Source organism: Belonocnema kinseyi, chromosome 1, assembly GCF_010883055.1.
Source record: "Belonocnema kinseyi isolate 2016_QV_RU_SX_M_011 chromosome 1, B_treatae_v1, whole genome shotgun sequence".
NCBI lineage: Eukaryota > Metazoa > Arthropoda > Insecta > Hymenoptera > Cynipidae > Belonocnema > Belonocnema kinseyi.
Window position 1 is genome coordinate 112,005,077 of NC_046657.1, and position 13,233 is coordinate 112,018,309.

The 13,233-nt window shown below is 25.6% G+C and overlaps 1 protein-coding gene across 2 annotated transcripts in view; it reads right to left on the reverse strand.

The window, feature by feature from the left end:
* The window catches only part of LOC117175385 (sister chromatid cohesion protein PDS5 homolog A-A-like), a 30,113-nt gene that overhangs the window by 13,031 nt on the left and 3,849 nt on the right, over positions 1 to 13,233 (reverse strand). Inside the window, exons 3-7 of one of the 2 annotated variants that reach the window (XM_033365097.1) lie at positions 10,128 to 10,324; positions 9,820 to 10,027; positions 6,838 to 7,338; positions 2,043 to 2,347; positions 1,637 to 1,973 (exon numbers count right to left, since the gene is read on the reverse strand). In XM_033365097.1, the coding sequence (XP_033220988.1) occupies positions 1,637 to 1,973; positions 2,043 to 2,347; positions 6,838 to 7,338; positions 9,820 to 10,027; positions 10,128 to 10,324 (1,548 nt within the window). The remainder of the gene's footprint in view (positions 1 to 1,636; positions 1,974 to 2,042; positions 2,348 to 6,837; positions 7,339 to 9,819; positions 10,028 to 10,127; positions 10,325 to 13,233) is intronic. The other variant, XM_033365103.1, reaches the window with a different exon arrangement.

Sequence of the window (13,233 nt, forward strand, 5' to 3'; positions counted from 1 at the left end):
TGATAGCTGCAGGGCGTGCCATGCACACCCCGAGCATTTAGCTCACATACTATCTAGTTGTCCAACTCACGCGGGAACGACCTACATTCAAAGACACAATGCTGCATCAAGAGTGCTTTATTACCATCTCTATCACTCTTACGTCATTAACCTTAATATCGCTCCTCTAAATGCTCCTAGGGAAATTGAGTCAATTGTCGAGAATGGGAAGTGCCGCATATACTGGAAGTTTATATTCTCGACAATTGTTTCTGTTGCTCACTCGAGGCCTGACATGGTTCTTCTTGACTTCGAGAAGCGAACCATGTTCGTTATCGAATTTTCGGCACCAGCTGATAAAAACATCATAACCAAGGAGAATGAAAAGAAAGAGAGGTATCGAGACCTTAGAAGGGAGTTGCAACGAGTGTACCTGGAATATTCTGTTAAACTGATCGTCCTTATCATCGGCGCTCTTGGAGGTGCCAAGCTTTCACTTGCTAATAGCCTAAAAAGCATCCCTGCGTGTCAACAATATGCTAGAACACTTGCGGGAAAAATGCAGAAGGCGGTTGTCCTTGGGTCGCTCCGTGTTCTTAGGGTGCACGAGCGTTTTGCTGGATCGTCGTATTGATTCCTTTACAGACTGCAACCACCTATCTCACGGTTGTGAGACGTGGTTGTGGCTGAAATTTTACCGCGATTTCGCTGGAAGCGGGTGCAATTTTCCAGATTAGCACCCGCTCCCGGCGAAATCCTGCGGTTGTCCTTATGACAAATTTTTAATTATATATATATTTATTTCAAAGAAAATTTTATTTAAGAACTCATTATATTTTAAAACAAAACATAAAATATTTGTTACAATTGTAGGTTGAGCTATAGCGAGTTTTTTGTACATTTAAAAGGTTATTTTAAACAAAAATAATGACTTTTCAACGAATTTTGGAAAAATCGATTCTTACGTTATTTTAGTGTTTCTCGTTTTTAATTATTGATATTTATAAAAATTAAATTTCAAAGAATACTTACAATTCTCAATAAATTAAATTTTTTATTTAATATTTAATAACGTAAAATCATTATAATTTGAATAATCTTTGGAATCTTCTAGCAATTTTTGATGTCGTTAATGATTTTCGTCGAGAAAAATTAAATGTTTAACAATTAAAAGTAGAAGAAAATTGAAAATTCAAGAAAATTGTAAATTTAATTTTTAAATCTTGTAAATTCAAATTCCAACTTTCATTAAATTTTCTAGAATCTAAAATTTAACCTTTGAAAATTACACTGTTGAAAAATAATGAAATTGAAAATTGCATTTTTAACTTTAAAAGACTAAAATAGAAATAATTTTACATGAGAATTAAATAAACATTTTAGTTCATAGAAAATTGAAAAAAGTAGATTTTTTCGAAAAAAATATAATGAAACATTTTTTGTTACTTTATTTCTAAAATTGGTGTTTTTTAACATAAAATGCAACAGTTTGTCCATTTATTGCACACAAATATTATACATTCTGAAGATAAGATATCAATTTTCCTCAATTATCAATATCCTTTTTATTATTTTAAATTATAGATACCATGAAATACAAAAAAAATTTGTTCCAATATTAATTATATATTTGAATAAAGTTTTTTTCTATTTTTACCTTAAAAGCTTCATGGTCAAAAATTAAAGAAGTTCCACTGTCGATCAATTCCCAAGCCTCCTCACAAAAAGGTTCCTCCAATTTACTTAAAATATCTCGGATATTATTAAAAGCATCAATTTTATCATTACAGGAAACATGCGGGTCGACAATTATTTCCAGTTGACTCACTAGATTATCATTTTTCATCAAGTAGTTTTCGAAAAAATTCACGAATTCCGCTGAACCCATTGGGCCTTCTTTGTACTTTGTCATTATTCTAAATTCTTCCCGAATTTCGTCCCTAGATTCTTGATCTTTTATCAACTGCACCCACTGTGCTAGAATTTTCCTGTTTCTGAAAATAAAAAAATGAGAAAAGACCAAAAATTGAGTAAATATTTTTCTTCTTTTTTTTTAAACTTACAAGAATTTGTTCTCATGTAATTCTGCAAATGACTTGAGGACCGAAAAATCCAGAGTTGAGTAGAGATGATAGAGTCTTTTCATTCTTTCTTTTGATGGCAATTCATAGGAAACGAGACTATCTCTGAATAGTTTTTCTATCAAACATTTATCGTTGATAGATGCCGTCGCAGAGTAAGCATACAAAATTCTAGTTTGAATTGAGAGCAACGCTTTTCTTAATTCGGGAGATAATTTCATATAATTTTTTATGTGTTGCTGAAAAACGATAGCCACTGTCGCTAATTCGGCTTTTCTTACCGAATACTTAAAAAGAAAGGAAAAATTAAAAATAATTATTTCAACAATAAGAATATTAGATAGTAAGAAATTAATAAGAAAATTCGAAAAGAAAGTTAAAAAATGATCAATTTTCCTCTTCTTAATCAGAATAATATTTGGAAATAACTTTTGTGTTTTTGATTTTTTTTAAACCAGAAGCTGGGGCTTGGTATTTTCCAAAAGTTTTTCCGATTATGAGGAGGGAAATTGTTATATATTTAAGTTTTTTATTGAGTTGTAAGGGGAAAAGTGTTACCTTTTTTTAATTGGGAGAGGAAACATTTTTTATATTAATATTTTAAAAATTATTCTCACTAGGTTGAAAGCAGAGGAATTCGATACATCTTCCGTTTTAGAGTTTCTTAGGCTATTTTCTATTCTAGGAAAAATATTTTTTATACCATTATCTACTATGGCTTTATTTTTATCAGTGGTTCAAAACTAAGAAAAGTGAGGAAATCTGACTATTTATACAGTGTGCCAATCCCTGGAAAAAAATCCCTGAATATTTCAGTTTTTTTCCAAGTATAATTTTTCATAGTAAGAACTTGTTTCAATGAAATAAATTTTTTCTTGGATAGGAGCCAAGCAAATATTTAATTTCCCAAAAAAAATATTTTTTTGATTTAAACAAACTTTATTTGAATCAAACACGCCATTGTTTAACTCAAACTAATTTCATTTTTGATATAGGGTCAAACAAATGTTTGTTTGATTGAAACAAACATTTTTCTGTGTAACGTTTGTTTTCAGTTCCTAGTGATTAAATTAATGTGTTTCATTTAGAAAGCTTTGAAATATTAATTTATTGAATATGTCTCTAATGTCGATGAATTTGAATGATATTTGAAACAAATTTTTATTTTATCTGCTCATACAGAAAATTTAATGTTTAGGTAAAATTAATGTGGGTATGGTATTAAATTCAATTTAAACCGCTTCAACTTCTTCATTCTTCAAGTAAAAATATTGCATTATAAAAAAGATAGATACATTGTTAACCAAAAAGAGTAATTCTCTACCGAAAAATATTTTTAAAAATTAATTTTCATTTTGACTGGAATAGTTGAATTTTCAACAAAGAAGATTCATTTCTACCAAGAAAGACGAATTGAAATTAAAATTACAAAAATATGGCCATTTCAAAATAGAATAATTTCATATAACAATTTGGAAAACTGAACCATTTAGAAATCAAATCCATGGAAATTCTATCATTTCTAATTAGAAATTAAAAACTATCGAATTTAAATCATTTGTAGAGATTAAAATTTGAGAATTTGAAATTGAAAACTAAATTGAATCTTTCAAACTTAAAGCTTCTGAAATTCTAGAATTTTGAATTTTTATTGCATAAAAAATATTATTTATTATTCAAATTTATCACACAAACTTTTTTAAGATCAAAAAATAAATTGACTGTCATTTTCACCATTCAAACTCGAAACATTTTCAATTATTACCGTTAAAATTGAATTATTCTTAAAAAAAAAAAAACGTTTGACATGAAGTAATTTAAAATGTAAAACATTCAAAATAATACGAATCCCAACTTCATTTAAAACTGAAAAAATGTTTAATTGCCACGAATTCTGATATTAAAACTCCTTCAAGGAAGAATTGACTTCTTTTAACTTTATCATATTTTTCAAAAAACAATTTCTGAAAATGTTATTAACTGTTTTCATTGCTTTATTTCAGTTTTAACTATAATTTTTGTGAATAATTCAAGGGAATTATATTTATTAACATTTTTATAAATACAAAATAGATCAATAAAAAATTGGAGCAAAAATAGATGAATTCATTAAAAAAAGATAAATTTTCAACAAAACAGTTGCATCCGCAACCAAGACAAATTAATTTTATACCAGTTGTATTTTTAGTAAGAAATATTAAATATTTTTCAAAAAAGACGAATTTTCTACAAAATATTAAAAATTTTTAACCTGGAAATATTAATTTTTTGCAAGAAAAAAATTCATATTAATGAAATACTTGAATTTTTTAAAAAATACATGATTTTTTTCGAAGAAGATTTATTTGTGCCAACAAAGGCGAATTTTTCACTAAAATGATGAATCTTCAACCAAATATATGAATTTTTATCTTAATCTTAAATTTAAATTTAGAAAAATTGAATTTAACCATAAAATAGGAATTTTCAACCAAATATTTGAATCGTCAACCAAAAGAGAGGAGAATTATCAAACCAAAAAGATGGATTTTCAACCAAAAAAGATTTTTCAATCAAAAAATCAAGAATAAATATCAAGCTAATTATAATTGGAAGGGAAAAATAATTTTGAACAGAAAATAAAAATGCCGAGCAACTATTTTTTTCTATTTGCTTAATTTGCTTTAATAAATTTAAGGTTACACATATATAATTTTCTTAGGTTTTTGCAGGATATGCAAAAAGATTTTTGAAGATTTTAGACATGTTGAATAAGTAGCTACAAAATCCATTCGAATTTCTGTTATTTTACAGGATCTTATAAGATTTTAAGCCAAATTTGAGTCAGTTTAAAAAATATTTAATTAAGACTTCTTGACGTGTGGAAAAAAATGTTAAATGCTTTATAAATTTTCGGAAATATTTTAAAGTCTTAAAGTAGTTGGAATCTCTTAAAAGCTTCTAAAATTCCTAAATACTTTGTAAACTGACTCGAATTACTCATAACATCATCTTCAAATCTTCGGAATTCGTTTTTTTACTATTATTTTAGAAATCTTTCTAAATATTTTCTTTAAAATAATTTTTCAAAATAAAGAATCACTTTAAATATTCAAAAAAATCTTGAGATTCTTAAAAAAGTCTAAATATATTCCAAAATGATTTGAATTTTTCTGGAATAGTTGAATTTTCCACAAAGAAGATTCATTTCTACCAAGACGCATTTGCAGCCAAAAAAGATATATTGTCAACCAAAGAGATGAAATTTTAACTAAAATGGTAGAACAATTAATTGGAATAAGTTACATTTACAGTTTAAAAAATGATAATTTTCAACAAAAAGATTAATTTAAAAAAAAAAAAGTTTAACTTTCAACCAAGAATGAAATTTTCTTTCCAAAAAAAATGAACTCTGAACGAAAAATGTAATTGTTGACATTCCAAGCAAAAATATTTAATGAAAAACAGTTGAATTTAACAAAAAAAAAGACGGGTTTTCAACCTGCATTGAATTTTCAAACAAAAAAGATTTATGAGTAAAGTGAGAACGAAAATTGCAAACAAGCTGTTAAATATCTAAAAATATAAAGCTACTTTTGGAAATGAAAAATCAGTGTTATTCAATTTTATATTGCAATCAAGAAAAGCGCGTTCTTGAAAAAATTAACTGACTTTAAACAAAATTCCTGACATTTCCAGGTATTGGTTTTTTGTTTTAGTCCATTTTATCTTCTGCACGGAGAATTTCGATAAAAAATAAAATTTGCTATTTTATATTCTTCCATTTTTCTATCAGCTTTTAAAGAATAAGAAAATCAAGATATTTGCTATTTTATGTCTTAGAAGAACTTTTGTGCGTATAATTTTCTTTTTCCAATAAAAGGATAGAATTTAATATCAATTTTTTTCTGAATTGAAACAGGTCATGTTGTTAGTTTTAACATTTGTATGCAACTTTTTAAGTTGAAATAAAGAAGATTTTACTTTTAAACATTTTTCTCAAAGTCGAAAGGAAAAATGATTTACTTTCAATTTTTCTGAATTGGAGAAAAGTCTTTTTAAAATATTATAACAAAGTTCGAAGGTGGATATTTTTTTGTATTTAATTTTTTTTTGCAATTGGATGATTTATTGATTTGGAAAGAAGAATTTTTGGGGTTTTAATTTTATCTGAAATGGAATAGACATATATTTAGTTTTAACATTTTGATATTTATATTAAGCTAAAAGAAAGAAACTCTCAGTAATGTCAAAACTAAAAAATGCCCTGTTCCAATTCGGAAAAAAATTAAACCCTAAAAATATTGCCCTTCTAACCCAATAAAACTCTGAAAAATGAAGAATTTTCTTGCCCCCATACATAAAAAAAAATTAAAAATTCCTCACTTCCCTCTTTTCAACTTAATACAAATGATAAACACCACACATTTTCTGCTTCGAAATTCAGAAAAAAAAATGTAAACCGAAAATTTTAGCTCAATCAAAATGTTTAAAAACAAAAAAAAATTTCAATCTTCATTTCAGAATAAAAATGTTAAAAAATAATACACTCTTCCAACTATGAAAAACAATTGAACAAAAAATGTTAGCCTTTCATTTTTAGATAAAGAGTGAACAATGAAAAATTTGAAACAAATGTTAAAAATAAATAATTCCCCCTTGAGAATTAGAACAAAAATTGTAAATAAAGACTAATAAAGAATTTCGCTCTTTCAAATCAGAAAAAAATTGGGAAAATATATAATTCCTGTTTCCAGTAAAAAAAAATTTTTAATACAGATAAAGAAAATTTCATTACCTCTGTATCAGGTTTGACACCTCTTAAAAATTGTTTTAAATCTACATTTCCCTCCAAGATCCTTATATCCTTAAATATTGCCTTCGAAATCGAAGTGACGCCTTCAATTCTGACTCTTGTTTCCGGATCGACCTGAGTTTGTCTCAAATGTAGAGAAGTTATGATTCTGACTTCAGGATGTTTGAGGATAATTCTCTTAAAGAATTCAATAAGCAAAAGACGAACTTCAACGCTTGGATCTTTAATTCTGCCAAGAAAGTTGCTAAAAATGTTCTCTTCTGTACATGCGAGTTTAGAGTCCGCAGCTGAGAACAATTTACCCAGAAAAGTAATGCTTGTAATTCTTGTTTCTATTAAGGGAGATTTTATTTTCGATTCTGCATAAAATAGCATCGTGTTGCGAATAACTTTTGGGAAAATTTTTCGCAATTCATAGGCGATTTCGTAAAGTTTGCACGTTTCTATTGCTTGTTCTCCGTCTTCTTTTATTAAATTGATGTACTGTTTAGGAGAAGTTCAGATATAATTATTATTTTAAGAGATAATGAAAATGAAAATCAAGTTTTGAAATGTTTTGACATAAGAAAAACAGACCTCGGGCTTACTTCGAGATTAGAAATAATGTTAATAGTGTCACAAATTTGAAAAAATTGTCACATAAAAGTTTGCATGCATTAAACATATGTATGTGTAGACCGAATTGAAATCAAAAAGTGTGCAATGGAAATTAACTTTATTTTTTAAACAAAATTTTCAGTTTTCCATCCTTATATTTTGAAAGCATTCAAAATGAATGTCAATTCTTATTTAAAATACGAGTATTGCTCTTTAGTTAGTAAATTATAAAAATTCTTATTTAATTATCCACTTTTTTCAGTTAAATGCGAATTAAATTAATGGAACCCAATAAGAAAAGCTAACTTTTTCTTGGTTGAAAGTTCATTCTTTTCGGTTGAAATATCTGTTATTTAATTTTTGGTTAAGAATTCATCTTTTCTGGTTCAAAATTTCATTTTTGGTTCAAAATCTAACTATTTTGTTGAAAATTTAACAATATTGTTGAAAATGCATATCAACTATATTGTAGAAAATTCATATTGGCTTAAAAGTTTAAAGAATTTGATTGAAATTTTGTTTCTTTCTTGATCAACAAATCTTTTCTGTAGAAAATTTAACTATACCTACTGTTAAACACTTAAAATTAAAAATTGATCTATTTAGTTAAAAATTACGCATTTTGCTGAAAATTTTTCTGTTTGAGGAAATCAATTTTTTGGTTAAAAACGTAACTACTTTTCCTTTTTAATACAAGTATTTTTGTTTGAAATATCCACTACATTTTCAGTTAAAAATTCGTATTTTTAGGTTGAAAGTTCATCTCTCTGTGTAGAAATTTTACCTATTTTAGTTAAAAATTCAGCGAATTGAAAATTAATCTGTTTTGTTTGAAAAATAACCTTTTTGTTAAAAAATCAACTGTTTTGAAGAAAATTCGCATTTTCGGCTAGAACAATCAGCAATTTGTAAGAAAATTAATGCATTTGGTTAAAAATGTTACTCTTTCTTATTTTTAATTAAAGTATTTTTGTTTGAGGTATTAAATATTATATTTTTCATTGAAAATTCATCTTTTTAGGTTTAAAATTCAACTCCATGTTTGAAATTTGAACTATTTTCATAACAACGTACTTCTTTTTTTAAAAAATTTATAATGTTAGTTAAAAATTCGTTTTTTCTTTTGGTTAAAAATTAATTTTTCAACTGAAAATTCAAGTATATTTTGTTGTAAATTCAACTGATAATAGTTCAAAATTAACATCGATTTTAATTTCATATTGTTGCATAGAAAATTTCACAACTTAGTAAAAAAATTCAACTATTTGGTATGCAATTAAACTGTTTTGCAGAAATTTTTTTTTTTTTTTGGATTGTACTTTTATGTTGAAAATGCAACTTATTGGTTACAAATTTACTTCTTGATTGAAAATTATTTTCTGGTAGAAAATTAATCTTCTTGGTTGAAAATACAACTTCTTTGCAGAGAGCTAATTTTTTTCAAAATAAAACTGTTTAATTAAAAATGAGTTTTTTTGGTTGAAGATCCAAATATTTTGTTCAAAATTCGTCTAATTGGATGAAAAGTCAACAATTTGATTGTAATTTTTTTTGTGACTAAGAAATTTCATTTTGATTAAAAATTCTACTAGTTTGGTAAACATTTATCTTTTTAATTATAAATGCAGCTTTCTGAATAGAAATTAATCTGTTTTGTAAAAAATTAACTTTTTTGTTGAAACTTCACATTTTTTAGTTGAAAATTTAACTGTTTTGTAGATTTCGTATTTGTTGGATTAATTCAACTGTTTTTTATTTTTAATTGGAATCTTTTTGTAATAAAATATCAAATCTATTTATTCAATTGGTATGAAATTAAAACTTTGGTAGAAAATTACCTTTCTTTATTGAACATTAATCTTAATTCTTGAAAATTCAACTATATGGTTAAAAATGTATGCATTTTCTCGAAAATTCGTCTTCTTTGGTAGAAAATTAATCTTCTTGCTTGAAAATGTAATTTTTTGTTTAAAAATGTATTTTATTAAGAATTCATCTTTTTTGGTGAAAAATTTATATTCTTGGTTGAAAACTGGTCATTTTTACATGAAAATTCATGTTTCTGGTAAAAAATTCATCCTTTTTTATTAGAAATGCAACTATTTGGTTGGAAATTCGTCTTATTTCGCTCAATTCAAGAGTTTCTGATTTAAAATAAAAAACTATTTGGTTAAATTATTAACTATTTCATTTTTCTTTGAGAATTCATCTTTTTCATTGAAAATTCGTCTACTTGGTTGAAAGTTGAAGTACTTTCTTAATTCATAAAAAAATTTTAAAGTATGAAATAGTGTCAATAGTGTAATGAGTCCAAGGCCTGTACAAATAAAAATAAAAAATAGCAATTAAAATCTTATGTATACTTACATTTGTCAAAAATCCTTCCAGATCTTCTTGCCTTTCTTTAAGAAGTTTTATGGTCATTTTACAAGCTTCTTTTCTAGATTTTTTCTGAGGTTCCACGATATTTTGAAAAAGAGAGTGAAGGTGATCAAACGAGAAATTTCTTGATTGTTTGAGAACCGAATTTAAAATTGAGAACATGCAAGATTTCAAATCCTCTTCCAAATCCTCACTAAAATTTTAATCAAATATTCTACAATTGTCTTCATATCTTCAAAGAGAAAACTTAACCTAAAAAATATTGTTTAAAAAATTAAATTTTGTTTACGTACTCGACTAAATCGAAAATTACTGTGAAAAGATTTTCAAAAATCTGTTCTCTCGTTTCTTGATTCGACAATTCAAATCCCAAATTATAAGCTTTTGTGTTTTCTAGATTTTTCACAAAATCAGTGTATTCGGAATGATATTCCAAATTTTTCTTTAGATTCCGTAACTCTCTGATATAAAATCGGAGGATCTTCTCGTTCTGTAAACAAAGGATTGATTATATTTAAAAAATGTATACGCATTATGGAAAATTGATTAAAAAGTGATTATATTATATTAATTTAATTAGTAGTGAACGTAAATGCACGGAAAACACACGTTACGGACCTAGGTTTTTTATTTCTCAATATTAAAATTATAAACAATTAAAAAATGCATTATTAAACCAATTTTTAACTATCAGGAGTTTTTTCAATTTTCAAAACAATAATTCATAATTTCAAATTGAAAGCGCTTGCAATTTAAACAAATGTATTGAACGATTTTTAATTGAAAAAGTTCAAGTGGAATGAAAAGGAATTAAACTTTTATAATTTCTGAATAAATGTCTTTCAACTTGAACAATTTAAAATGAAAAGGGTTTGAAATTGAAAAATCAGAAGCTCTCAAAATTGAAATTTTTCAAAAATTGATAATTTCATGAGAAAGCACTTAACATCGTATAATTCTAATTAAAAACGCTCGAAATTAAACAATTATATTTTCAATTCTATCATTTCTAATTAGAAATAAAAAACTATCGAATTTAAATCATTTGTAATTCGAAGTAATTAAAATTTGAAACTGAAAGCTAAATTGAATATTTCAAACTTAAAGCTTCTGAAATCCGAGAATTTTGAATTTTTATTACATGAAAAATATTATTTATTATTCAAATTCATCATCCAAACTTTTTTTAAATCAGCAAATAAATTCACCGTCATTTTCACCATTTAAACTCGAAAAAAATCTCAATTTTTAACGTTAAAATTGAATTATTCTTTTAAAAACGTTTAAAATGAAGTAATTTAAAATGAGAAACACTCAAAATAGTACGAATCCAAGCTTCGTTTAAAACTGAAAAAAATGTTTAATTACCAAGAATTCTGATATTAAAACTCTTTCACGGAAGAATTGACTTCTTTTAACTTTATCATATTTTTCGCAAAACCCATTTGTTTCTAAAAATGTTATTAACTATTTCCATTCCTTTATTTCAGTTTTGATTATAACTTTTGTAAATAATTGAAGGAAATTATATTTAATAACATTTTTATAAATACAAAATAGATCAATAAAAAAACTGGAGCAAAAATAGATGAATTCATTCAAAAAGGATAAATTTTCAACAAAACAGTTACATCCGCAACCAAGACAAGTTAATTTTATACCAGTTGTATTTTCAATAAAAAATATTAAATATTTCAAAAAAAAGACGAATATTCTACAAGATATTTAAATTTTTAAGCTGAAAATATTAATTTTTAGCAAGAAAAAAATAATTATTAATAAAATACTTGAATGTTTAAACAAATAAATGATTTTTTAAAGAAGATTTATATGTACCAAAAAAGACAAATTTTTCACTAAAATGATGAATCTTCAACAAAAAATATGAATTTTTAACAAAGTGGTTCAACCTTTAATCCAATAGTTGAATTTTCATTCAAGGAAGATAAATTTTTGACATAAATGTAATAATTGATATTAAAAAACAAAAGATTTGAATCTTAAATTAAAAAAAAATTGAATTTAAACATAAAATAGGAATTCGCAACAAAATATTTGAATCCTCAACCAAATGAGATGAATTATAAAACCAAAAAGATGGATCTTCAACTAAAAAAGTTTTTTCAATCAGAATGAATGAATTTTTGTAAATCGATAAGTGACGAGTTTTCCAGAATTTAAAAATAATTTTTAGTTATTTAAACCATTATTATTTGTTCAAAGAACTTTTTTCTGTTTCACAAAATTGTTGAAAAAATTCCCAAATATTCTTTTAAAATATATTACTCTTAACATTCTTGAACTGTGTCATCATGCCCAAAAAAAATAACTTTTTAGATTTAAGGGAGAAAAAATGTTTGAACAAATGAAAATTATTTTAAAAATTGCTACATATCCTCGAGGAAAAAATATTACTCTCAAAATTCTTTAATTTTGTCATTCTTTACAAAAAATTATAACTTTTTACGACTTTAGCGATAAAAAATTAAAAAAAAAAAGAAAATTCTTTAAATAATAAGCAAATATCCTTTAAAAATACATATATAACTCTCAACGTTCTTTAATTGTGTAATTATTTGCAGAAAATAATAACTATTTACGATTTTAAGAAGTACAATTTGTTTAAACAAATAAAAATTGTTTTAAAAATTGCCAAACCTCCTTTAAAAAATATATTCCTCACAACATTCTTTAACTGTGTCATTATTTGTAGAAGAAAAAGACTTTTTACGATTTAAAGGAGAAAAATGGTTCAAACAAATGAAAATTGTTTAAAAAATGTATTAACGTCCTCTAGAAAAAAACATTAATCTCAACATTCGTTTATTGAGTCATTATTTTCAGAACTTTTGACGATTTTAGGGAAAAAATTGTTTAAACAAAAGAAAATTGTTTAGATAAGTGGCAAATTCATTCAATAATATGCACTACTCTTGGCATTCATCAACTTTATATAATTTATCCCTTAAGATTTTCTTCTTGATTCACAGGAGGAAAAATTGTTTGAAAAAATAATTACCGTATTTATAATGAATTTGATAGAAAACTGCCATTTATATTTTTTGGGTAGTGTGTGGAAGGGATAGAGATGTTTCAGATTGATCCAGAATTCTCGTGCTATTTAAGTAAATAACACGTTCGTTTCGCAACACTGCTCCGACCCAGGTTGCTGATCAATCTCTCTAGCAATCACCCCAAGCGAAGAACCTCACAAAGTCGTTACGTAAGGTTCCTCACTTGGGTCCATTAGTGGCCAAGGTCTTTTGTTTCAGGCTTCATTCACTCTACTGACACTCATTTTATTAACTATCTGCCGCCATACTTTCCTGTCCTGGCATACTTCTCTAGCTTCTTTTATGTCCATGCATTTTTTCATGCAGGCTCTCGTGTTTCTGTGAC